General features: G+C 48.7%; 1 protein-coding gene across 1 annotated transcript in view; it reads right to left on the bottom strand.

Moving 5' to 3' along the window:
* Positions 1–17,771: 17,771 nt before the first annotated feature.
* The window catches only part of tmem175 (transmembrane protein 175), a 40,928-nt gene continuing 33,264 nt past the window's right edge, over positions 17,772–25,435 (bottom strand). Inside the window, exon 10 of the mRNA XM_072496249.1 lies at positions 17,772–19,793. Coding sequence (XP_072352350.1) covers positions 19,127–19,793 — 667 coding nt within the window. The 3' untranslated portion in view covers positions 17,772–19,126. The remainder of the gene's footprint in view (positions 19,794–25,435) is intronic.

The following is a 25,435-nucleotide window of genomic DNA, read 5'->3' as shown; positions in this document are numbered from 1 at the left end:
AAGAGGAGGATGAGGTAGGAGGGCCGGAGAGGTTGTATTCCATCGGAAGACCAAGAGGATTACCCTCTACCCCAAACATCATGCCTTGCATAAACAAGTTAACAACCTTAACCTCACAGGGAAGCTATATGTTGACAGGCTATGCTTTACCACAACACCATTCAAGGATTGTGTTATTTCTCCAGAGATGTCTTAACATGACACCATTGTATCGATGCAGCAGGAGATGGAGAGGCAAGCACAGTTCTCTTAAAAAGTAACGCATTCACAGGTATGGGACATCATCAATTGCACCCATTTCGTTTCAGGCAATAGTGAGAAATCCCATGGAGCTCATTAGCAGAAATGGATAAACTCCCAGAATTCTGAAATGGAGCACTCACAAGCAATGGATTATACATGTTTTCCAAGCAGCATCTAAACACACACATCCCAAGAGAACCATAGCTTCCACAACTTTTCCATGGTGACAGCTGTTTGAATGGTTAGCTCCTTAGAGATACGTGTTACCTGCTCGAAACAAGACTTGTGACACCATTACACAACTCCAATATGCCACATCAAGTAGCATCAACTGAGGCAAACTTGAGAGATCGGAAATGTAACGTTCAGACGGTGAAACTACTTAAACAATAGTTTTGAAGTTTGAACTTCATCATGGATGCTCTTCAAAGAGGCTTACACATGATCCTGGATAACTGGCATTGACAAGAATCAACAAAGAAAGCACCAGAAGCAGAATAGCACCTTTTGGGTAGCAGCTTTGGTTGAAGAGTTTTTCCCTTGAGACTGCACAATTCCCTGGAATAATGCTATGAACTCAAAAATCTATTTGTTTTGTTTCATGCGCATTTTAATTCCTGTTTAAAAACATTCCTCATTCCTGTTATTTTTGTACAAGAACAGCAATTTAAAAAGAGCCATCCATCACTGCCTTGATAAACTTTGTGGAATAATACTGAATAATATGGCAAAATACAATAGATGCTGCTAATCTGAAATAACAGTAAATGATCGAAGTACTCCGCAGGTCAGGCAGTAATAGCAGACAGAAATAGGGTTAAGGTTTCAGGTTAATAACCCTTCATCAGGAGAGAAGAGTATTTCCAATATTTTCTGTTTTTATTATTGAATAATATTGACTGTGTTTTATTTTATTCTTTCATGAGGTGTGGATGTCTCACGCGAGGCCAGCATTGATTGCCCATCACAAACTGCCCTTGAGAAGGTAGCGATGAGCCGGCTGTTTAAATGGATATCGCACTATTGCCATTTAGGAAAACATGAACTAGTACAAATGGTATTTCTGGTATATTTCTATTAAGTGTACTTTTTGGATGCTGTAAAAAAAAACTGAGAGGATGTCATATATTATCTACCTCCATGTGTGATAGACTCCAATGACTCTCGCCTTTTATGCACCAGCTCATCTGCCAGAGTTTCCACCCATCTTGGATTAACCTCCTAGAAATCCCTCCTTAAACCCCTACACCTCTTCACTTTGAAAAGACCCACCTTTTTGATCAAGCCTTCAGGTAGCCCCCTAAACTTTTATTCTGTAGTTTTACATGTGCTCACCACTGGTGAAATATCTAGGGATGCTATTTACATTAATGCAACTGCCAGGAGGGGTTATTTTGTTCTAGATGTCGGTTGTGCACACATCTATTAGATTTAGCTGCAATTATCAGAATCATAGAATTTACAGTGCAGAAGGAGGTCATCCAGCCCATCAAGTCTACACTAATTCTATAAAGAGCAAATATATAAGTCCAGAAGCACTTTAAAAAAAAATTCAGAGTACCCAATTTTTTTTTCAATTAAGGGGCAATTTAGCATTGCCAATGCACCTACCCTACACATCTTTGGGTTGTGGGGGTGAGACCCACACAAACATGGGGAGAATGTGCAAACTGCACCTGGGCCGGGACCGAACCCGTGTCTTCGGCGTTGTGAGGCAGCTGTGCTAGCCACTGTGCAACCATGCTGCCCTAGTACAGAAGTACTTGATGGTAAGGTACTAGATACAGATTCAAAGCTATTCTGTTGTTCCTGTGCGACAGTTAAAGGTCAAATCTTTCAGGTAACTCATCTGCACTAGCATACTCTGTGCACTTGTACAAGGTTTCCAAAAGCCTCCCTGATTATTTTTCTGTGTAAGATGCAAATTGTGTTTAAGCTAATTTTCATTACGTCTTCGGTTTTAGATCCCCATGCCTTGCATCAGTAACAGTGATTCTGGACTGTGGCTCTGATTTATGTGTTTAAGGCTATCTCTACAACAGGCATTGTCAAACTCGGGGGCACGACCTGCGGGTGGGTGTCGGGAGGGTCGCGGAGCCGTCCGTCGCGGCGCTCCTGATTGCGCAAATCCACGCGCAACAGCCGCAGCAGCCGGCTTTTAATAATGCTACATTCAAAATGGCCAGGAACAGATTTTTAAAAATTTGGCTATACTGCGCATGCATGCCCGATCATTGCTGCGCATAGCGCCCGCATTTTTTTAATATATGGTTGCAGCCTTTTTTATTCAAGTTCGGGGGGGCCAAAGGGACCATTGGGGCCAAAGGGACCCAAAACCATTTCCTCCATTTTTGTCAGCAACAGACAAGGTAAGAGAAAATGCTGGGTCGCGCTGGTCGGCTATGTCCTGTGTTAGTGTGGCTTGAAGGGAATAATTGTTCCTGCCTTGAGAGTTTGCTGATAGGATGCTGCCAGTGGGGGAGTGAGAGGTGGAGTGGCTGGAATGCTGTTGGTGCTACTTGGAAGCTGTATGTCTGCTTGACTGCCATCTCATTTGCTTCTGTTGCCTGGAGTGAGGAAAGGGAGAGAGTGAGATGCAACTACTGCCAGTGCTAATGAAAGGGAAGAATGGGTGCCCGATTTAACGAAGCACCTTACTGAAGGTATGAAGAACTGATTGGCAGCTTGCTTGTGCTTTTTGTTGTACTGTTGCCTGTTTCAAGTTCATTGTTTGGAAACTGTGGAGTTGCTTGCTGCTGCCTCTCTTCCTTTTGTGGCCTGGATTAAGAATTGGATGGCGTCAGGTGACCAGATGCTGATACTACAGGAGGGGAAGGGTGGCAGCCTGATTCTACTGACCAAATTACGGTTGGGTGGCACGGTAGCACAGTGGTTAGCACTGTGACTTCCCTGTGCGCAGGTTCGATTCCCGGATTGGGTCACTGTCTGTCAAGAATCTGCACGTTCTCCCTGTGTCTGTGTGGGTCTTCTCCGGGTGCTCCAGTTTCCTCCCACAAGTCCCAGAAGACGTGCTTGTTAAGTGAATTGGACATTCTGAATTCTCCCTCAGTGTACCCGAACAGGCGGCGTAGTGTGGCGACTCGGTGATTTTCACAATACCTTCATTTCAATGTTACTGTAAGCCTACTTGTGACACTGATAAAGATTATTATTATTATTAAGGTCCTTTTGTGAACAGCTGGTGGCTTTTTCATGCTGGTTTCCTGTTTGAAAGCCATACAAATTGTTGATGCTTTTAAAAATATTCATAGAATTTACAGTGCAGAAGGAGGCCATTTGGCCCATTGAGTCTGCACTGGCCCTTACAAAGAGCACCTTACTGAAGCCCACGTATCTACACTATTCCCGTAACCCAGTAACCCCCACTTAACACTTTTTGGACACTAAGGGCAATTTAGCATGGCCAATCCACCTAACCCGCACATCTTTGGACTGCGGGAGGAAACTGGAGCACCCGGAGGAAACCCACGCACACACAGGGAGAACGTGCCGACTCCGCACAGACAGTGACCCAAGCCGGGAATCGAATCTGGGACCCTGGAGCTGGTGAAGCAACTGTGCTAACCACTGAGCTACCGTGCTGCCCTAACAGATGTTGATGAGTATCAGTCAAAGTAAACTGCCTGTGACCAGCACAGAGATGCAGTGTAAAGAAGAGAAATAACAATGAAACACCGGCCGGCTTTGCTTTTTCTGGGAATCGAACCCGGGCCTCCCGCATGGCAGGTGAGAATTCTACCACTGAACCACCAATGCTGCTCTAATTGTTGCCAGTATATGTTAAACGGTTAAGAATTGTATATTTGCGACTTCAGGAGGCGACCATGGAGTGAGTGGTCGCACATTTGGTGGCTCCCGCTCGTGGCGTTTTTTCGGACCTTTTCCCCGGCTAATAGATGGATGTGAGGTGGAAAAAAGGCGCAGGAGAGTGAGAGGAAAAGATTTATCCTCTGGTATATGGAGCTGAGGGCCGGAAGCTGTCGAAAAAGAGGGAATCAGTCGCTTGGAGCTGGCGCGACGCCTGCGACGCACATGGAGATGGCAGATGGGCATGGAGTGGCCCTGCTGACTCAGTGGTCGATGGGCCAGCTGGTGAGCTTCCTGAACAAGAAGCTCATCCAGCAGTGGAAGGAGAGTCTGGAGGACCTGTCCCGGGCGGTGGATTTGATCAGGGCGGTGGTCGATTGCGTGGAAAGGAAGCTGGCGGCCCAGGGTCAGCTGTTCCAGAGGTTGGAGGAGGTGGCAGGGGAACATGAGGAGCAGTTTGCCTCGATGGTAACGGAGTTGGGGCTGATGCACGATCAACAGAAGCGGCTACAGGAGAAGTCAAGGACCGACAGAACCGATCACGCAGGCAGAATATAAGGTTTGTGAACCTGCCGGGGGAGAGTGAAGGAGCTGATGCTGGTGCGTACGTGGGAATGATGCTGGAGAAGCTGCTCGGAGAGGGCCGGTTTGCCCGGCCGTTGGAGGTAGATCGAGCGCACAGGGCACTAATGAGGAAGCCCCAGGGCAGGGAGCTGCTGAGGGTGATTGTGCTGCGGCTGATCAGGTTCCTGGACAAGGGGCAAATTATGAGGCGCTGCACCTGGGAGGGCAGTGAAATCCGACTGTACCAGGACCTGGGTGCAGAGTTGGCCAAGAGGAGAGTGAGTTTCAACAAGGTCAAGGCAACCCTCTACAAGAAAGGTGTGAAGTTTGGGCTACTGTACCCGGCACGTCGGTGGGTGACATACGAAGGCCGGGAATTGTACTGCAAAGACATTGTTATGATGTTGCAGTTAAATTATGTTTGGGGCCATTTATTTCTATTTTAAAAAAAAAAATTATATTTCTTTTTCGGCTTCAGGTTTTTTTTTGTTCTTTGTAAAGGGATGGGAGGTTGGTCTCTTTGTTTGGGTTTAGGGAAGAATTGTTTTTGGTTTATTTGCACTAATATTCGAGCGGGGGGGAGGGGAAACAGCTAGGCGCCATGAGCGGGGGCCGCCAGGCTAGCTGGGCGGGCTAGTTTACGGAAGCGCAATGGGGGGGGGGTGGGTGGAAGGTCAGTGGGGGGATGGGGCAGGGGTTGTTGCTGGGGACTCTGGGGGGGGGGGGGGGTGGGTGGGGGGAACTTATTGCTGACAGGGGGAGGGCTTTTAAAGTGTAAAGAGAGGAGGATCGATGATGGTGGGCGCCCGAGGGCGGGACACTGGCCGGAGGCTGACCCAAGAGGGGCTATGGTTGATCGGCAGGGTGCCCGCTGACCAGGCTGGTCATGTGGAATGTGCAAGGATTGAATGGGCCAGTCAAGAGAGCCCGTGTGTTCGCACACTTAAAGCGATTGAACGCAGATGTGGCCAAGCTACAAGAGACGCACCTGAAGGTGGGGGACCAGATTAGGTTGAGGATGGGATAGGTTGGGCAAATGTTCCATTCAGGGTTGGATTCTAAAACGAGCAGGGTGGCGATTTTGGTCAATAAGCGTGTGGCATTCGAGGTGGGAAATATAGTGGCGGACTTTGTGGGGAGATACGTTATGGTAAGCGGGAAATTAGAGGGGATGCCGGTAGTGTTAGTCAACATCTATGTCCCGAACAGGGATGACGTGGAATTTATGAGGCGGGTGCTGGGGAAGATTCCAAACCTGGACTCTCAGCGGTTGATTATGGCGGGTGGACTTTAATACGGTCCTGGATCCACGATTGGACTGGTCAAGCTCGAGGTCAGGGTGTTGGCAACAGCCAAGGGGCTTTAGGGGTTCATGGAGCATATGGGGGGGATTTGCGAGGCCGAGAGCGAAAGAATTTTCGTTTTACTCCCATGTGTACAAGGTGTAGTCCCAAATAGATTTTTTAGTGGTGGAAAAGACATTGTTGGCTGGGGTGGTGGATGTTGAATATTCGGCAATTGTGGTGTCGGACCATGTTGGCTGGGGTGGTGGATGTTGAATATGCGACAATAGTGGTGTCGGACCATGCCTCGCACTGGGTGGATTTACGAGTGAGCAAGGAGGGGGGCCAGCACCCGCAATGGAGGCTGGATGTGGGACAGTTAGCAGAGGAAGAGGTGAGAATGTGAGGAAGGCCATTCTGGGATATATTGAGACACGGCGGAGGTTTCGTCAGGTACGGTCTGGGAGGCACTGAAAGCAGTGATCAGGGAGAGGGTATTTTGATTCGGGCACTCAGGGAGAAGGTGGAGCGGGTGGAGATAGAAAGGCGAGTGGAGGAAATCCTGGACAGGAGATATGCAGAGACCCCAGAAGAAGGACTGTTAAAGGAACGCCTGAGGCTGAAAATGGAATTTGGTTGTTAACCACAGGTAAGGTGATAGGGCAGTTGCGAAGGGTGAGAGGGGCGGTATACGAGTATGGGGAGAAAGCGAGCAGGATGCTAGCGCACCAGTTGAGGAAGCAGGAGGCGGCAAGAGAGAATGAGAAAATGAAGGACACAGGAGGGAACACGGCCTTCGACCCGGCGGGCGTGAATGGGGTATTCGGGGAGTTTTATATCAAATTGTATAAGTTGGAACCCCCAGCTGGGGAGGAGGGGATGAGGTGGTTTCTGGGAGGGTTGTAGTTCCCGAAGGTTGATGAGAAGCTGGTGGAGGGCCTGGGGGCCCCAATAGGGCTTGTAGAAGTAGTAGAGAGGTTGGAGGCGATGTAAACGGGTAAGGCCCCGGGACTGGACGGGTACCCGGCGGAATTTTATCAGAGGTTCTCGGGGATGATGGGACCACTATTGGTAAGGGCCTTCAATGAAGCAAAGTAGTTGGGAGCGCACCCTCCCCCCCCCCCCCCCCCCGACGTTGTCACAGGCGTCGATCTCCCTCATTTTAAAATTGGATAAGGATCCGGAAAATTGGGGGTCGTATAGGCCGATCGCCCTGTTAAATGTGGATGCCAAATTGTTGGCGAAGATCCTGGCCACAAAGATTGAGGACTGCATCCCAGGGGTAATAGGGGAGCAGCAGACGGGGTTCCTTAAGGAGCAGCACTTGGCGACCAACGTTAGGAGGTTGCTTAAAGTAATTATGATACCTCCAGAGGGGCATGAGGCTGAGGTGGTGGTGGCCATGTACGCAGAGAAGACCTTTGATCGGGTGGAGTGGGAATGTTTATGGGAGGTCCTGGGGCGGTTTGGGATTGGGCAGGGATTTCTGGATTCGGTTGCTATACCAGGCACCAGTGGCGAGTGTGTGGACGAATCGCGTGAGATTGGACTACTTCAGGTTGTACCGGGGGATGAGGCAGGGATGTCCACTGTTGTTTGCCTTGGCTATAGAGCCATTGGCATTGAGAGCGTCGAAGATCTGGCAGGGGATAGTACGGGGTTGGGGGTGGGGGGTAGGGGGTGGGGGGGGGGGGGGGGGGGTTGGAACACAGGGTCTCTCTCTATGCAGATGATCTGCTTCTGTACATATCGGACCCGGTGAGAGAATTGGAGGGATTATGGAGATATTAGAGGAATTCGGCTGGTTTTCGGGGTACCAATTGAATATGGGTAAGAGTGAAGTCTTTGCGATCCAGGTGAGGGTGCAGAAGAGACTGTGTGAGATGCCGTTCAAGGTGGTGGGAGGGAGCTTTCGATATTTGGGTATCCAGGTGGCGCAAGAGTGGGAGCAGCTGCATAAACTGAATTTGGGGCAGCTGGTAAAACAGATGAGGGGTGACTTTCGGAGTGGGATGCGCTCCCGTTGTCATTGGCGGGGCGTGTACAGACAGTTAAAATGACGGTCCTCCCGAGGTTTTTGTTTGTTTTCCAAAGTCTCCCAACTTTTATTCCCAAGGCGTTCTTCAAAAAGGTGAATGCAGAGATCACGGGATCTGTTTGGGCGGGTAAAGCCCCGAGGGTCAAAAAGGTGCTACTGGAGCGAGGACGTGTGGGGGGTGTGTGGGAGAGGGGTGTGGGGGTGCTGGCCCTCCCTAATTTTATTAACTACTACTGGGTGGCGAATATTGCGATGGTCAGGAAGTGGGTAGTGGGGGAAAGGTCATTGTGGGAGCGGGTGGAGGTGGCATCATGTAAGGACACAAGTTTGGGGGCATTGTTAACGGCACCTCTGCCATTCTGACTGGCTTGGTACTCCACAAGCCCGGTAACAGTGGCAGCCCTGAGGGTGTGGGGACAGTGGAGGCAGCACATAGGGTTAGAGGGGGCGTCGGTGTGGGCAACGACATGTGATAAGCACTGGTTCGCTCCGGGTTTGGGGGGGGGGGGGGGGAAGGGGGGCGGTTGCGTGCTGGACGGGGGGATTCGGAGGTGGGAGCGGGCAGTGATCGAGAGATTTGGGGCTCTCTTTATTGATGAGCGTTTGCTGAGCCTGGAGGAGGAGTTTGAGTTGCTGGGGGAATGGGTTCCAGTGCTTACAGGTGAGGGATTTTGTGCGGAGGCAGGGTTCGACCTTCCCGCACCTGCTGCCCCAGGGGCTACAGGATAAGGTGGTGTCAAGAACAGGCGTAGGAGAGGGGAAGGTCTCAGAGATCTATAAGGAGCTGCTGGAGTGGGAGGGAGCCCCAATAGGGGAGGTGAAGAGGAAGTGGGAAGAAGAGCTGGGTGGGGAGTTGGAGGCCAGGTTATGGGGGGAAGCCCTGAGGAGAGTTAATGCATCCTCGTCATGCGCCAGGCTCAGCCTGATACAGTTTAAGGTGGTCCACAGGGCACATATGACTGTGGCCCAGATGAGCAGGTTCTTTGAGGAGATGGAGGGTAGGTGTGGGCGCTGTGCAGGGGGTCCTGCGAACTATGTCCATATGTTTTGGGCATGTCCGAGGCTGAGGGGTTTCTGGCAGAGGTTTGCTGACGTCATGTCAGAGGTCTTAAAAATGAGGGTGGTTCCGAGTCTAGAGGTGCCGATCTTCAGTGTGTCGGAATACCCGGGAGCCCAGAGGGTGAGAGAGGCCGACATCTTGGCCTTTGCCTCCCTGGTGGCCCGGAGACATATCTTATGAGGCTGGAGGGACACGAAGCCCCTGAAGTCAGGGGTGTGGGTTAGCAACATGGCGGGGGTTCTCAGACACGAAAAAATTAAATTTACCTTGATCAGTTCATTGCAGGGGTTTGCTCGGAGGTGGCAGCCGTCCATCAACTTCTTTGAGAAAAATGAAGCTGTCAGCAGGGGGAGGGGAGGGGGGGAATAGGAGGCACGGGAGAGACAATAGGAGAACCAACAGAGGGGTGGTTGGGTAAGGTGGCATTGTTTGTGTAAGCAATGTTGGCTGGGGTTTGTGCCCGGGGGTGTTTGTTGGTTATGTTATTGTGTTTTTGTTGTTGTTGAAATGTGATGTTTAAAATTGTTAAAATTATAAATGCCTCAATAAAATATTTTCTAAAAACAAAAGAATTATATGCTTGCTATTGTGTTATTGCCGTTTACTGTTTGTTGCCTAGAGGCTGTGTACTTGCCTGCTGAGGCCTGGGGTAGCCAGAACCACATGAGTGCTGGAGAGGAGGAGGAGGTGTTCTCTCACTCTCTTCCTCTATGCTCCATGTCGGTGTGACTTTTCCGGTGAATTGGTATGCTCATTCTTGGGTGACTTTCCATTGATGCAGGTCGACTCCTGGAGCCGTGGGGTGGAGGTGGGGCGGGAGTGTTTTTGCAATGTTGGCTTTTTATTGTTTGCTATCTGAAGACAGTGAGCTTGTTTCCTGCATCCCTTCTTGCTTCTGTGGCCTGGAGTACGTGAACTACTGCCAGTGCTGGAGAGGGGGCAGGGGTTGTTCTCTCTCTCTCTTCCTCTATGCTTTGTGTCCGTGTGACTTTTCTGGCGAATTGTTGGGCGATATTCCACTGATGCAGATCTACTGATGGAGCAGTGGGGGCAGAAGTGCGGTTGGCTCAGATGCTGGTGACTTTGGTATGACTGTTTACTGTTTTCTGTCAGGATGGGTGTTTGTCACGCGCAGCCCCTTTTGTCTGCGGTCTAGAGTCTAGAAGGGGGTTCTCCCACGCTCTTCTGCCATGCCCTGTTGCCGGGTGCTGCGGGAGAGGGAGGGAGCAGCAGGTTCATTTGGCGACTGGTGTCTTTCTTGTATTGTTTATTGTCTACTGTTGCCATTTGATTAGGATGCTGGTGCCTTCATTATGCTATTGTTTGTTCACTGGTTTATTCTATTGTATTATGATTAGTTTGTCTCATCTCCTTTGTAGCGGTGTTAAGTTGGTAACTTAATTGTGTTGTTGCCTGCTTTATGATTTATGTCATTGTTTTGTACCTTGCTTTGTCTTTTTTGTACAACGGAACTGTTAATAAACTAAAATATACTCAAGTGGCTGTGCAGAGCGTGTCTGTGGACTGCTCCTGTTGTGGCTGCACAGTTCCTGCAGACCTAGTGTTTGTTTGCTGCTGCCTCTTCTGCTTCAGTGGCCTGGAGACAGGCAAGGGGAGGATTGGCTGGCCTACTACTGATCTGAAGAAGGGGAAGAGGTACTCTCTCATCCTTTGCTTTGTGTTAGTGTGGCTTCAGGTAATGATTGTTTCTACCTGAGTGTCTGTTGCTGGGAGCTGCCAGAGGAGGAGAGTGAGAAGTGACTCGAAAGTGGTTGTAGCTACCTAGGTGCTGTGTGTCTGTCTGCTGCTGCCTCTTCTGCTTCTGTGACCTGGCGTAGAGCAATGGGAGGATTGGCTGGCCTGCCACTGGTTTGAAGAAGGAGATGGGGTGCTCTGTCACTCCTCGCGATGCTCTGTGTTAGTGTGGCTCTCAGGTAATGATTGTTCCTGCCCTGAGTCTGCTGCTGGGAGCTGCCAGAGGGGGAGAGAAGGAATGACCTGACTCCTATTGCTGCCACTTGGAAACTGTGTGTTGGCTTCCTGCTGCCTCTTTTGTTTCCGTTGCCTGGAGTCAGGAAGGGGAGAGAGTAAGATGCAACCACTGCCAGTGCTGCCGAAGGGGATGGGTGGTGGCTGATTCATTTGAGCAGCTTGCTGGATGAAGAATGGCTTTTGCAATTTGCAGGTGTTTTTGTTATACTGCTGACTGTGCAATGTTGCATGTCTGGAGGCCATGGGCTGGATTCTCGTTCCTGTGTCTAGGTGCTGATGCCAAAGGAGGATCCATGGTGTTTCATGACGGAACAATTGGCGCCACACCCGCACCAATTCCACTACTGGTGTGGGTCTAGCAGCAGCGCCACGTGAATCACCCACGGAACACACGTAAAATGGTGGGAGAATCGCCGGGTCTGTACTGGACATGCACAGAGCTGGCAAGCTGCAGCCGGGTGTACACCTACACCCCCCACACACACACCGATCGTGCCAGAAAAGATGGCGCCGATTGTGCTGGTCCACATACCAGTCCACCCCAACCTCACAGCCCACCTCCTGGCTGCCCCCCAACCTTGGCAGAGGCCTCCCCGGCCAGCAGCATGGCAGTGCTGGACACTGTCTGCACGTCCTCGTTCTCTAAGTAGGCCTCACGCCAGGCTCATGACCACACGTGGCCTGCGCTGTCGGGAACTCAGCCCATCGTAGGCGGAGCATCGCGGTTGGGCCTAATAATGACATTCAAACGGGGCTGCAACTGCGCATGGTGCACGTCTCGATGACGCAGATCACACCCGCCGTCAAACCAGTGCCTGCCAGGATTTCGCCGTTGGGAGCCATTCTCCGCCTAATCGCCATTCTCGATTTTGAAGTTGGGCAACGGAGAAATTCTGCCCAACGTGTTTGCTTGCTACTGCCTCTTTTACTTCTGTAGCCTGGACCAAGAACTGGGTGGAGTTGGTGACCAGACACCTGTACTACAGGAGGGAAAGAGTGGCAACTCGCTTCAATTGAGCATCTTGAGGGCATGAAGAACTGCATTTGAAGATTGTTGATGGTTTTATTGTGCTGGTGACTGTTTACTGTTTTAGGTTCAGAAGCCGTGCAAATTGCCGGTGCCTTTTTGTACTGTTGCTTGTTTGCCATATGCTTGCTGTTGTACTATTGCAGTTTAGTGTTTAATGCCTGGAAGCTGTGGGCTTGTTTGCCGCGGCCCCTTTTGCTTCTGTGGCCTGGAGTCCAGAACCACTGCCAGCGCCGGAGAGGGGGAGGATGTGCTCTCTCACTCTTCTGCCATGCTCTGTCTGAGTGTGACTTTTCCTGTGTATTGTTTCGCTCATTCCTAAGCAGCTTTCTACTAATGCAGGTCTATTACTGGAGCAGTTTGAGGGGGGGGGGGGGGGGGGGGGGGGGTGGAGTTCTTTCAATGTTTACTGTTTGGTGTCTGGATCCCATGTTAGTCTGCTGCAGCTGCTTTTGCCTGTGGTGGGAGTGCAGAAAGGGATGTTCTCTCACTCTTCCGCCACGCTCTGTGCCAGTGTGGTTTTCCGGTGTATTGTTACTTTGTCACCAGGTGACTTTCCACTGATGCGAGTCTGCTGCTTGGAGCTGTGGGAGGGGGAGAGAGTGACGGATTGATTTGGATGCTAGTAATTTCACTGTACTATTGCCTGTTTGTTATTTAATGTCTGGAGACTGTGTGTTTGTTTGCTGCATTCCCTTTTGTCTACGCAGGAGAAAAAAGGGGGGCTCTCTTGCTCTTCTGCCATTTTCTGCATCAGTGCGACTTTCCGATGTGTTGTTGCGCTACCCCCAAGCGACTTTCCACTGATGCAAACCTGCTGCTGGGAGCTGCGGGAGGGGGAGAGAGCAGCAGGTTGATTCGGATACTGGTAACTTCATTGTGATGTTGCCTGTTTGTTATTTAATGTCTGGAGGTCGTGTTATTGTCTGCTTCAGCCCTTTTGTCTGTTGCGGGGGTCCAGAAAGGGGTGCTTTCTTACTCTTCCGCATCAGTGTGATATCCAGTTAGTCTGCTGCTGGGAGCTTCAGGAGGGGGAGGGAGCGGTGGATTGATTCAGATGCTGGTAACATCTTGGTAGTGTTGACTACTTCATGTTTAAAGTGCATTTGGTTTCTTGTGTAACTACACTATTGTGACTTTGCTTTTGTACGGTGACACAGTGGTTAGCACTGTCCCCTCACAGCACCAGGGACCCAGGTTCAATTCCAGCCTTGGGTGACTGCGTGTGTGAAGTTTGCACTTTCACCCCGTGTCTGCGTGGGTTTCTTCCGGGTGTTCCGGTTCCCCCTACAGTCCTAAAATGTGCAGGTTAGGTGGTTTGGTCATGCTAAATTGCCCCTTAGTCTAAGAGGTTAGGTAGGGTTACAGGGATAGACTGTTGTGTGGCCCTAGGTGGGGTGTTCTTTTGGAGAGTCCATGCAGACTCGATGGACCGAAAGGTCTCCTACACTGTAGGATTCTATGATCTCTATCTTGTAGTGAAGTGGTATGGCACGGTGACTTTTTCTTTTTGGTTCAAGGTTAATGTGATATGTGGACTGTTGTTTGTTTTTATCCTTTTGTATAAAGGTATTGTTGACAGTTCATAAAAATATTCTCAAGGTTGTGTTTGCTGCTGCAAATACTTGGAGAGCAACTGAGCAGTTTCACAGAATGTTCCCGGAAGGGTTCTGGGGTCTAGGGGCTCCTGATGTGGCTGGGATTGCAGAGTGAGGTTCTTCAACACAACTGGCTCGCTGGATTACACTCTGAGAGAAAGCGGGACACGCAAACGGAGGGGGGGAGAAAGAGGCTTGGGGGATTTGAGGGACCCGGGGGGGGGGGGGGGGGGGGGGGGGGAGCCCTAACATGCCGGGGCTGCAGGATTCCCGCCATACCAAGTTGAGGGGGTAATTGATGGCATGCAAGCCACCTTATGCGCACCGGGGCATTAGGGAGTGCCCCTCATTAACAGGAAGAGGTTCCACTCCCTGAATGTTCAACTCATGTGCAACCACCACCTCCAGATCATGCACGTGTGTGCATGTTTCCCAGGGAACGTGCATTACAGCCACATCCTGGGACACTCAGAGAACACCGGCATCTTCATGGACCACCACAGGATGGCTGGTTGGTTCCTGGGGGATAAGGGGTAATGGCTGAGGTTCAGATTGGTGACACCAGTGTGGAAGCCGGAGGCCGAGGTGGAGACCTGATATAACAAGGCCCATGTTAACCCGGTTGCCTCATTGCGCCAGGGACCTGGGTTCCATTCTGACCTTGGGCGACTGTGTGGAGTTTGCACATTCTCCCGTTGTCTGCATGGTTCCTCCTGGTGCTCCGGTTTCCTCCCACAGTCCATATATGCTGGTTGGGTGGATTGGCCATGATCGATTGCCCCCAAACGTTAGATGCCACTGCCTCCCAGGCGGTACAGGCGGCCCTCCAAACCCCTCAGGGGAATAGGACGCCTAGTCTCTCAGTCACAGCATTGAGAAGGCTGGCTAGCTTGGCATCTCCAAAGCGAGGAGCTGCTCTGCACACTGGCATGCTGGTGTGACTTAGTGGGGAGTGCTTAAAAGCAGCTTCTCCTCGTTAGCAACAAGATGCTGATGTGCAAGTCTGGTGAATCAGACGACCAGGGAGCCTGCAATGTCGAGAGGCTCATTTTTGGCCTTAAGTGCCGTTAAGTACGGGCCGCGATCTCGCCAACATGGCCGTCAAGGAACACCCCACGACCAAAATGGCACTTAGGAATGTTACCGTTAAATCGTGCTCTATGTTTCATTGCCCTACAAAGTGTAGATGTAGATGTTTCAGATAATGCTATCAAGTGTTACATATTAATCAAGCACCTGCTTATTGATGTTCAATTTAGGCTACGTCAGGGCCACTTGGCCCTGACCTCATTCCAGCCTTGACCCAAACATGCTTAAAAAAGGTGGATTCAAAAGGCGGAGTGAGTGACTGCTCTCTACATCAAAGCAGCATTTGACTGGCCAAATTGAGGAGAGCTTGGCATTGCTGTGAAGGCCAGCATTTATTGCCTTAGTGGTTCCTTCTGAAGTCTGTGTGGTGAAGGTGCTCCCACAGTACTCTTCGGTAGGAAGTTCCAGGATTTTGAGCCAGCGAAGTTGAAGAGTTCCAAATCATGATGATGTGTGACTTTGGAGGGGGACCTTCAGGTTGTGGTATTCACATGCAGCTGCCACCCTTCTTTGCAACCGATAGATCATGGGTTTCAAAGGTGATGTTGAAGAAGCCTTGAGTTGTTTCAGTGATGTTCTAGTCAGGAAAATGGGACTGAACAGACTGGACAAGTTGCATCTAAACAGATCTGGGTCCAATTTCCTTGCAGGGGGATTTGCTAGTGCTGTTGGGGAGTATTTAACTAACTTGGCTGGGTGTGGAAACCAGGAGGTATTATCAAGGGTGAAATACTAATGTGCACAGGACACTGGGAAAGACATAACATAGTGGGAAATAGTAAGTTATTAGCTCGGTTCAGAGTAATGGAAAAAGTAATAAGTCTAAATTAAATTATACCCTCAATTTGGCCATGCAAACCACATGATCTCCCCAGTCTGTGATTCATTCAAAGTTGGCACAGGAAGAATTGAAGATCAGAACGGAGATTGAACAACATTCAAATAATGAATTTGATCATTTAACGCATGGAGTGTGATACTGTGTGAATGCATAGAGAGTGGAAGTTACTGAGGCAATAGTCATAATTTTCCAATCTTCCTTAGACTTTGGGGATACCAGATGACTTAGGATTGCAAATGTTGCACCTTCGTTCGTAAATGGTGTAAAGATAAACCTAATAACTACAGGCCAGTCAGTTTAACCTCAGTGATGAGGAAGCATCTAAAAACAATAATTTAGGACAAAATTTATATTCACTTGGGGAAATGAAGATTAATTAAAGAAAGCCAGCATGGATTTGTTAAGGGCAAATCATGTTTGACTAGCTTGCTTGAGCTTTTTAACGAGGATACCGAGAAGGTTGATTAAGGTAATATTTTTGATGTAGATGTCCAAAGGAACCCGGGTTCGATTCCCGGCTTGGGTCACTGTCTGTGCAGAGTCTGCACGTTCTCCCTGTGTCTGCGTGGGTTTCCTCCCACAAGTCCTGAAAGACGTTGCGCTGTTAGGTGAATTGGACATTCTGAATTCTCCCTCAGTGTACCCGAACAGGCACTGGAGTGTGGTGACATGAGGATTTTCACAGTAACTTCTACTTGTGACAATATAAAGATTATTATTATTAAAAAGCATTTGATAAAGTGTTGCACAACAAAATTGCGAACAAAATTAGAATTCATGAAATACAAGGGGCAGTCGCAACATCAATATGAAACTGACTATGAGTGATAAGAAACAGAGCATAGTGGTTAATAGATCTTTCTTGGACAAGAGGAAGATTTATAGTGGAGTTCTCCTGTGGTTTGTTTTATAATCCCTACTCTTCCTGATATATATTAATGACCTAGACCTTGGTGTACATGGCACAATTTCAAAATTTGCAGAAGATACAAGACTTGAAATATTGTGAATTTAGGAAGATAAGTGTAAAACCTCAAAAGGACATAGTGGAATGGACAGATGAGTGGCGGATGGCATTTAATGCAAAGTGTGACATGATTGATTTTGGTAGGGAGAATGCAGACACAATACAAAATACAGGGTACAATTCTAAAGGGGGTGCAGGAGTATAGGGATTTGCATGTATATGCACATAAATCATTGAAGATGGTAGGACAAGTTGATAGGGTAAGTAATAAAGCATAGAACATCCTAGTGTTTATTAATAAGGGCGCTGATTACAAAAGCAAGGAAATTATGTAAAACTTGCTGTCTCCAACAACAACAGCCATCTTCCTTTGTGCGAGGTATGACTGCAACCAGTGGGCAGTTTTCACCTGCTCCCCATTGACTTCAATTTTACAAGGCCTCCTTGGTCTCCCCAGCTTGTGACTCATTCAAAGCCGGCAGAGAAAGAACTTGAAGATCAGAAGGGAGATTGAACAACATTCAAATAATGAAACATCATTTCACATTCCTTGTTTGTCCAATCTCTACAAAGATGCGCCTTGCAAAGGTTAATAATTAAAGTGGAAAAAAATGATATAAATTTTGTTTTGGAGCAGATACCTTAAGTATTCAGATCATGTGGTCTGATTGGTTATTGCAAAATATGCCAGCTGAAGAACACCATTTACAAGCGAACAAGCGAATTAGGAGTAGGCAACTCGGCCCCTCAAGCCTGCTCCACCATTCAATTAGATCTTGGCTGATCGGAATGGAACCTCAACCCCAGATTTCTGCCTACCTTGATAATCTTTCACCCGTGTTAATCCAGAATCCAACTAGCTCTTAAAAATATTCAAAGATTCTGCTTCTACTGCTGTTTGAGGAGCAGAGTTGCAAAGACTCACGAACCTCAGAAAAAAATTCTCCTGATCTCGGTCTTAAATGAGTGATGATGTGGAGGTGGACTGGGGTGAGCACAGTAAGAAGTCTTACATCACCAGGTTAAAGTCCAACAGGTTTGTTTTGAATCACTAGCTTTCGGAGCACTGCTCCTGAGGAAGGAACAGTGCTCCGAAAGCTAGTGATTCAAAACAAACCTGTTGGACTTTAACCTGGTGTTGTAAGACTTCTTAAATGAGTGAGCCCTCTTTACCAATGAAAATTTCAAGAAGAAAAGATTTTCATACATTTTCTTTTGGAGGAAAGGAAAACAATGCCGTATAACACAAGCAAGTTGAATTTATTTGAAGATGTCACAACTGTATTTTATCAGTAACAAATTGTAGGCTTACATTTTAACAGCTTTCAGAATGACCAACATCAGTAGGCAAGTATTTTAAAAGTTAAAAAAAAGTGACATTTTAACAATAATTTCATTTCAAGAATTTGAAATGAAATGAAAATCGCTTATTGTCACAAGTAGGCTTCAAATGAAGTTACTGTGAAAAGCCCCTAGTCGCCCATTCCGGCGCCTGTTCGGGGAGGCTGTTACGGGAATTGAACCGTGCTGCTGGCCTGCCTTGGTCTGCTTTCAAAGCCAGCAATTTAGCCAATTCTGTAGTGCAAAATTTTTAATTTCATGTTTACTTGAATAATGCTATTAAATACAGTTTATCCTGCATTTATTTCCATATCTTTTCAGATTACTTAGTTTTTACAGCGGCAACAACATCATTTAAGCGACAATGAACAGTCATTCAAATAATGACATAATAAAACACGCATTAGGAATGTTAGATAAATCTGTGGAATACAGATATACTGGCCAGAATTCTCTGGCCGTTGAGATTCTTTGCTTTCCGCCTCCCCCAAATAAGCCCACGGATTATGGGGTGGCTGCAATAGGAAATCACATTGACAAGCGGTGGAGGTAGAGAGTCCCGCTGCTAGCAAATGGCGCGCCTCCGTGAAACACGCGGCTGGGGAACCGGAGAATCCAGCCCACTATTTCAGATTATTAGTTTGCTAAAGAATTGCTATTTTCATCAGGTTAACTTGAATTTCATTTTAGAAGTGTTTGGTCCTTAAGGAATGTAACAAACTAAACACTCTTGGTAACGGACTTCTACACAATTTGACATTCTGGGTTAAGAGATAATATTGTGTACAATTTACTTTTAGAAAGGCATAATAATGAAAAGAAGTAATTAAAAATCAAATACTGTTTTCAGTAAAACAAAGGGACAAAACTGAAACTTTTCATAATGTAGAAATCATTTCTGAAAATTTAACTGAACCATATTCCTACTATAAACATGAAACTACACGGTTTTATTCAACCTTTAAAAACACCAAAATGTAAAAAAGAATTAGAAACATAATATGTAACATTATATTGCTAACCATGAAAAGTCATTTTCTACCATTTTCTTGGTATATGTTGGCACAGAACAAAATTTTACAATAGCATATCTTATTTCTATCTATTAGTTACTTTTGATGGGCTTTGTGGTGTTAAAGTGCGACACAAACATAGTAATTGTGGAAATGGGGCAAATGAGTACAAACAGACTTGTATGTGAATGTTTTAAACCATGTACTCTGAACCTGGTTACACTGGAGCAGAAAGTGAACTGTTACGATGCAACCTCACTTACAGAGATCACAGATTCTTCTTCTTCTATTAATAGTGAAGTCCTGGGTTTTAATCGACTGAATAACCACGCCAGAATAGCCAGAACTATTTGGACAATGATTCGTAAAAGCACAAATGCAAAAGGAACAATAATTTGCATCAAATGGAAAATTTCAGTACTGAATTTACTTAAAACATATGTAAGACAGAATGTAACAAATGCCACAGAAGGGTAAAGTGAAAGCTTGGCAAACATTAGTGCATGTTCTTTGCCTCCATATCGAATATGGTGATGTAAGGTTTCCTTTTCATTGTAAAGTGCTGCAGCCCATATTGCAAACTGAAAGAGACTTGCAAGAAAAATTATAACACAACTGATTTGAATGGCCTCAAGTTCATTACGTGAGTTGGCGGCAAATTCGTGGGTGAGCCGAAAGGCCAATGGAAGACCACCAACGAAAGCCAGTGATAATGTGTTCAGGAGCCCCATCAGTCTTGTTGACTTAGTGATGTACAGGAAGAGTGAATGGTGAACAAACCAGAGAAGGCCAACAGTCACAAATGAACCAAAATAAGCCAAAAATTCCGGACCGTACTCACTAAGTGCTTCGATAAGTTTGCCATTGAATTTCTCTGCAACTTCTTTACCTTCAGGAACATTGTCCTCACTGTAACAAGAATATGCCAACAAAGTTTTAAGAACATAAATAAAGACATTATTTTACTTCATGACTATGTTATACAACTATTGATTTTTCTTTTAAAAAGGTATTTTATTCCAAACACATGACACAATAGCAGAATACAAAATATACAGTCCATAATATCACAGTCTACAACAATTGATTTTTATATGTTGTATTTACCATAAAAACATCCCACATATCTCACAAATAAATGTAATTAAGCTAAACAGATTCTTTGTCAGGAAGAGATTAGAAAAGTTGAAAGAAGGCTTAGGGAATAAAGATGGAGTGAGAGGTAAAATGGTGGAGGGTTTTAAGAGTGAGCTTGAGAGAGAAAGTTGAGGCAGCTAAACATTCCACCAGCAGTGGAGGAGGAGAAAAGCAAATAAGGTTAGAGTTTGTATTTGGGGATGGGTGTAGGGATGAAGGCAGGTACAGAGAACATGGAGGAATTTGTAGGTGGTGAGGATTTGAAAGGGAATGAACTTGAGGATTAGGAAGCAAATATGGATCTCCAAAACTTTACAAAGTGGGAGTGATGAGTGAGAAACAATGCATGACATGTACAACAGAGTTTTGGACATATTGGACTGTACAGAATGTAAATCACATGGGTACACAAGACAATGTATTTTAAAAGTTGTTTGGTAGTACAGAACTTGAGTATTGCTGAAAAGGAGACATGTCAAAGCTTTTCATCTTGCACTCAGCATGACACTTTGCAAGAATACAGATATAAGGGAAAAACAACAATTTATACTCGTCACTGACGCTTTGTTCAGATGGGTGATAACATTCATCCATTACTGTGTGGATGAGGTCAGCCAAGCTAAGAGAGCGAGAGACTTTGCACCGATTGCAGGCTTCCACTCATTAAGGACGCCATGGACCATCAAGGCACCTGCAGGTGAGCCGGGAGCCTTCGTGAACCTTACGGGGTTCAATGAACGTGCAGATCATCTGCAACCACAAGACACAAATCTTTCAAGTCTGTGCCCGTTACCCTAGCAGCTCAGATGATGCTTACAATTTGTGACACTCACAGGTACAAAGGCTGTTCATCGCTCCTGCTCGTTTGGATGGATGGCTCCTGGGTGATTAAGGCTTTCTCTCAAATGGGTGATTCAGGCCCACACTCCAGCAACCAAGAGGCGGAGCAAATGTATAGCAGGAGACATTCCTCCACAAGGGCAGTGGCAGAGAGAACCATTGGGCTGCTGAAGATGTGGTTCAGATACCTGGACCGATCGGGGGAGTACTGCAGTATTTCCAGAACGCGTGTCCCTTATAGTTGTTGCCTACTGTGCTCTGCACAATCTGGCTATGGCAAAGGGAGAACGACTGGAGGCCGAGGATCAGAGGCAGCTCTAGATGTCACAAGTTGAATCTACTGATGGGTCTGATGAGGAGCCTGGGCAGGCACAGGGGGAGATTGTGAAGGCAGATGTCAGGAACCTTCAGGGATGCAGGGAGGCCTTGATAATGTGTAACGTTTGCTGGACTGCCGTGACATCGAATCCAGTTCATGCCAAGGGCGCTGCCTCCGTTCAAGACATTTGTGATGCGCAAATCCAGACCTCAAATTCCAATCATAGCCGATGCAATAAAATTCAAAGCTCCTGCGCTACCGCACCTATAAGAACCACATGCATATTCAGCCCACTACAACTGAATGAAATATTCAAAGAAACAAGCATAACATTTTCTGGTGTTAATGATCACACCATCAAGAGAGATGTGAAATACAAATAAATGTCACCTAGGAGAAACCCCTGTTGTGCTCAAGGTGCCTTAAACTTACATTTGTGGGTGCTGCGTCTTGGTGCCTCCACTCTGCTGGCAGTGGCAATGGAGGCAGCCTGTTAACTCTGCTCTTATGTCAGTCCTGATGACCGTGGCAGTTGTCCCCTGGCCGGCTGAGCCCAAGTTGCCTCAGATGAGATGGTCGCTGACAGAAGGTCGGAGGAGGTACTACCCTCCTCCGGAGCACTGAGAGGAGCATTCCGATGACATTCAGCTCGTCTGCCAGCATGAGCTTTGTTTCAACCTTCCTGCTCACCACTGATGGATGGGCACCTAGCAGAGAGACTAGGTGCCTCATCCATCTCTTACACTAACAATGACCTCTCGAGTTCACTGCTCGTGTGTGGACTCGTAGGCCCCCAACCCACCGGAACACTTGATTTTGTTTCTGGAGCTGCTGCCTGGAATCGCCACTTCCTTAATGAAGAAAAGGTGCGCTCGGTGCTCAGGGTCAACACAATGCTCCTGATCCTCATGGACTCCTCCATGACATAGGCCATGACACACAGACCCTCAGGAATCTCTGCTAGATCTTCCCGCGCATCTTGCTGGACATCCAGGGCGGGATTCTCCACTCCCGCGCCGAAGTGCCCTCGCCGTCGTGAACGCCGTTGAGGTTCACGACGGCGCGAAACGGCCCCTATCCCGACCGATTCAGGGCCAGATAATGGGCTAGGAGCAGGGCTGCGTCATCTACACACGCCAGGCCTTGTCGCCGCGTAAAGGCGGCGCCGCATACATGATGCGGCCGGCGCCGCATAACTGGCGTCACCCGCGCATGCGCCGGCGTGGTTGCCGTCCTCTCCGAGTCTGCCCCGCAAGAAGATGGCGGATGGATCTTGCGGGGCCGCGGAAGGAAGGAGGTCCTCCTTCAGAGAGGACGGCCCGACGATCGGTGGGCACCGATCGCGGGCCATCCCACATTTGAGGTACCCCCCGGTGCAGGATCCCCCCCCCCCCCCCCCCAGCATTCCCGTGCTGTTCCCGACGGCAGCGACCAGGTGTGGACGGCGCCGGGGGAACCGGCCGTTTTGGCCTGGCCGCTCGGCCTATCCGAGCCTGAGAATAGCGGGGGGGGCCTGAGAATAGCGGGGGTGCCGGAGAATCGCCATTTTGGGTGTCTCCGGCGATTCTCCGGCCTGCGAAACTCGACGGGGCCGTTCCCGCCGCTTGGGAGAATCGCGGGAGGGCGTCGGACCAGCGTCGCGGGAAATTTTGGCGGCCCAGGCGATTCTCCCAACCGGCGCGGGAGTGGAGAATCTCGCCCCCAATGTCTGCCACCTGGTGACGATTCCTGAAACTCATCATCTACCTCAGAATCAGGATGCTCCTGATTTCCAGCAGTCCTCTGACTGCCTGCGCCCTGGGCACTCTCTGTCTCCACCAGCTCCTCGTTAGATTGTACCGTGTCCTCCCTACTGTGCATTACCATCTGAACCAATGAACTAATTCCCACTGATGTGTTTGTATCTGAGCTGGTGCCTGGTTGAGAGAGAAGGCGTGACACGGGGGCATCGTTCTGTGTCCCCTCCTCAGGAGTTAAAGGGGAATCCTGGAGGTCTCTGGAGCCTGAGGATGTTGCATCTGAAGGAGAAATACAATATGTCAGTACATTCAATTGTCACTTAATCAATTCTCATGTTAGATGGGCTGCTGGAAAATGGAGAACTGCACGATAATGCTCCTGTGGAGGAGGTCAGATGCAAGTGGGAGGAAGAGTTGGGCAGAGTGATACATTCCCACACTGTACTCTCTGCCAGTCTCACATCTGTACACTGCATTCCTACCTTCCTCTGAGATACTTGTCTCTCCATGACTGGTGGAGTGAGCTCTGTGGTGCCATTCCAGCTCTAGGGCATCCATTTCGTAACATGAGGACTAGGACGCTGGGCTCCCCACCCACCATTCTTGTACGCTTGGCTGAATTAAGGCTTCCCTTCTCCTGAAAGGGTAGAAGAGAATTTATCATTCGTGCTACCTCTCCCTGCAGCAGCATTGCAGCCTGCGACCCTGATCTTCCAGCCTCATGCAGACTTACGTGCCAGTTGGCACGCACCCTTTTACACCTGACAACACAAAAATACAGCTACCCGACTACACATTTCTATGCCAAATCTGTACTCACCGTGCCGACCCCGAAGATCATTAAACCTTTTGCGGCACTGTATCCAACTGTGGTGCACCACGTCGTGCCTGCTGACCTGGGCGGCCACCTCTGCCCAGGTCTTCTTTGTTAGATGGGGTGGCATCCTCTTGCAGACCCTTGGCATCGGAACATCACAGCTGACACCAACCTCCTCAACTAGTATGCCTAGGCACTCATGCCAGAAACAGGGTGCAGTGTGTCCAATGGTCTTGCCCTCCTGTCTCCCATGCCCACCAGATACTGAGGCCTTGACTGGCCAACAAGTCAGTTATTCGATTCCTTCCAGATTGCTCTTTCAGCCTCCACTACAACTCTTGACAGTCATCAGGGACCTAACTCTGCAGTTTTTAATTTCTCCACCAGTTCTGCATTGGACCCAGTGTCCGACTAGCTTCTGCCCCTGCCAGGACCATCAACCCAACCAGAGGAAACGTTTCATGCTGAGCGGGCCTTTATTGGCCACCCAGTGTGAAATAGTGCTGGCAACGCAATATCGCCCAGGAGCAGATTCCATACCTGCTGCTGGGCCCGCCAAACGCCCGCGCCTTATAAACGCAAAATTCAGGTCATAATTTCCAAACCTGTCCTGTGATCTGAAAAGTACGTGGGTGCTGAAGAACTTCCTTTGTTTACCTACGGCTTCCAAACCTTGTGGTACCTACATGAATAATTTAAACCCCTTGTGAAGAAAACTGTAGCCATCTCGGGCGAAATTCTCCCGAAACGGCGCGATGTCCGCCAACTGGCGCCCAAAACGGCGCCAATCAGACGGGCATCGCGTCACCCCAAAGGTGCGGAATGCTCCGCATCTTTGGGGGCCGAGCCCCAACATTGAGGGGCTAGGCCGGCGCCGGAGGAATTTCCGCCCCGCCAGCTGGCGGAAACGGCCTTTGTTGCCCCGCCAGCTGGCGCGGAAATGACATCTCGGGGCGGCGTATGCGCGGGAGCGTCAGCGGCCGCTGACAGTTTCCCACGCATGCGCAATGGAGGGAGTCTCTTCCACTTCCGCCATGGTGGAGACCGTGGCGGAGGCGGAAGGGAAAGAGTGCCCCCATGACACAGGTCCGCCCGCGGATCAGTGGGCCCCGATCGCGGGCCAGGCCACCGTGGGGGCACCCCCCGGGGCCAGATCGCCCCGCGCCCCCCCCCAGGACCCCGGAGCCCGCCCACGCCGCCTTGTCCCGCCGTTCAAAAGGTGGTTTAATCCACGCCGGTGGGACAGGCAATTTATCGGCTGGACTTCGGGCCATCTGGGCCGGAGAATCCAGCGGGGGAGGCCCGCTAACTGGCGCGGCACGATTCCCGCCCCCGCCGAATATCCGGTACCGGAGACTTCGGCAACTGGCGGGGGCGGGATTCACGGCAGCCCCCGGCAATTCTCCAACCCGGTGGGGGGTCGGAGAACGACGCCCCTCATCTCTGCCAACACTCAATGGGGCCACATATTGTTTATTTTTTTCACACTTGTATCTCCTTTAAATAAACATGAACTATCCTTTGAGTGGTAATTATCTTTAGGGTGTGTCTTACCAGTTTTTCAAACCTGTGTTTATCCACCCACTTTGCATAAATTTAAAAATTCAATTTCCACAAAATTAAATTATATTCTTACGATATACGAATCATAAAATTAAACCTTTTCACAACACCTATCTCAATTATAAACATATTGCCA

This window comes from Scyliorhinus torazame, chromosome 3 (genome assembly GCF_047496885.1).
Source record: "Scyliorhinus torazame isolate Kashiwa2021f chromosome 3, sScyTor2.1, whole genome shotgun sequence".
In the NCBI taxonomy this organism is placed as follows: domain Eukaryota; kingdom Metazoa; phylum Chordata; class Chondrichthyes; order Carcharhiniformes; family Scyliorhinidae; genus Scyliorhinus; species Scyliorhinus torazame.
Note: the sequence above shows the minus strand (reverse complement) of the source record. Positions and strands in the feature narration are given on the sequence as shown.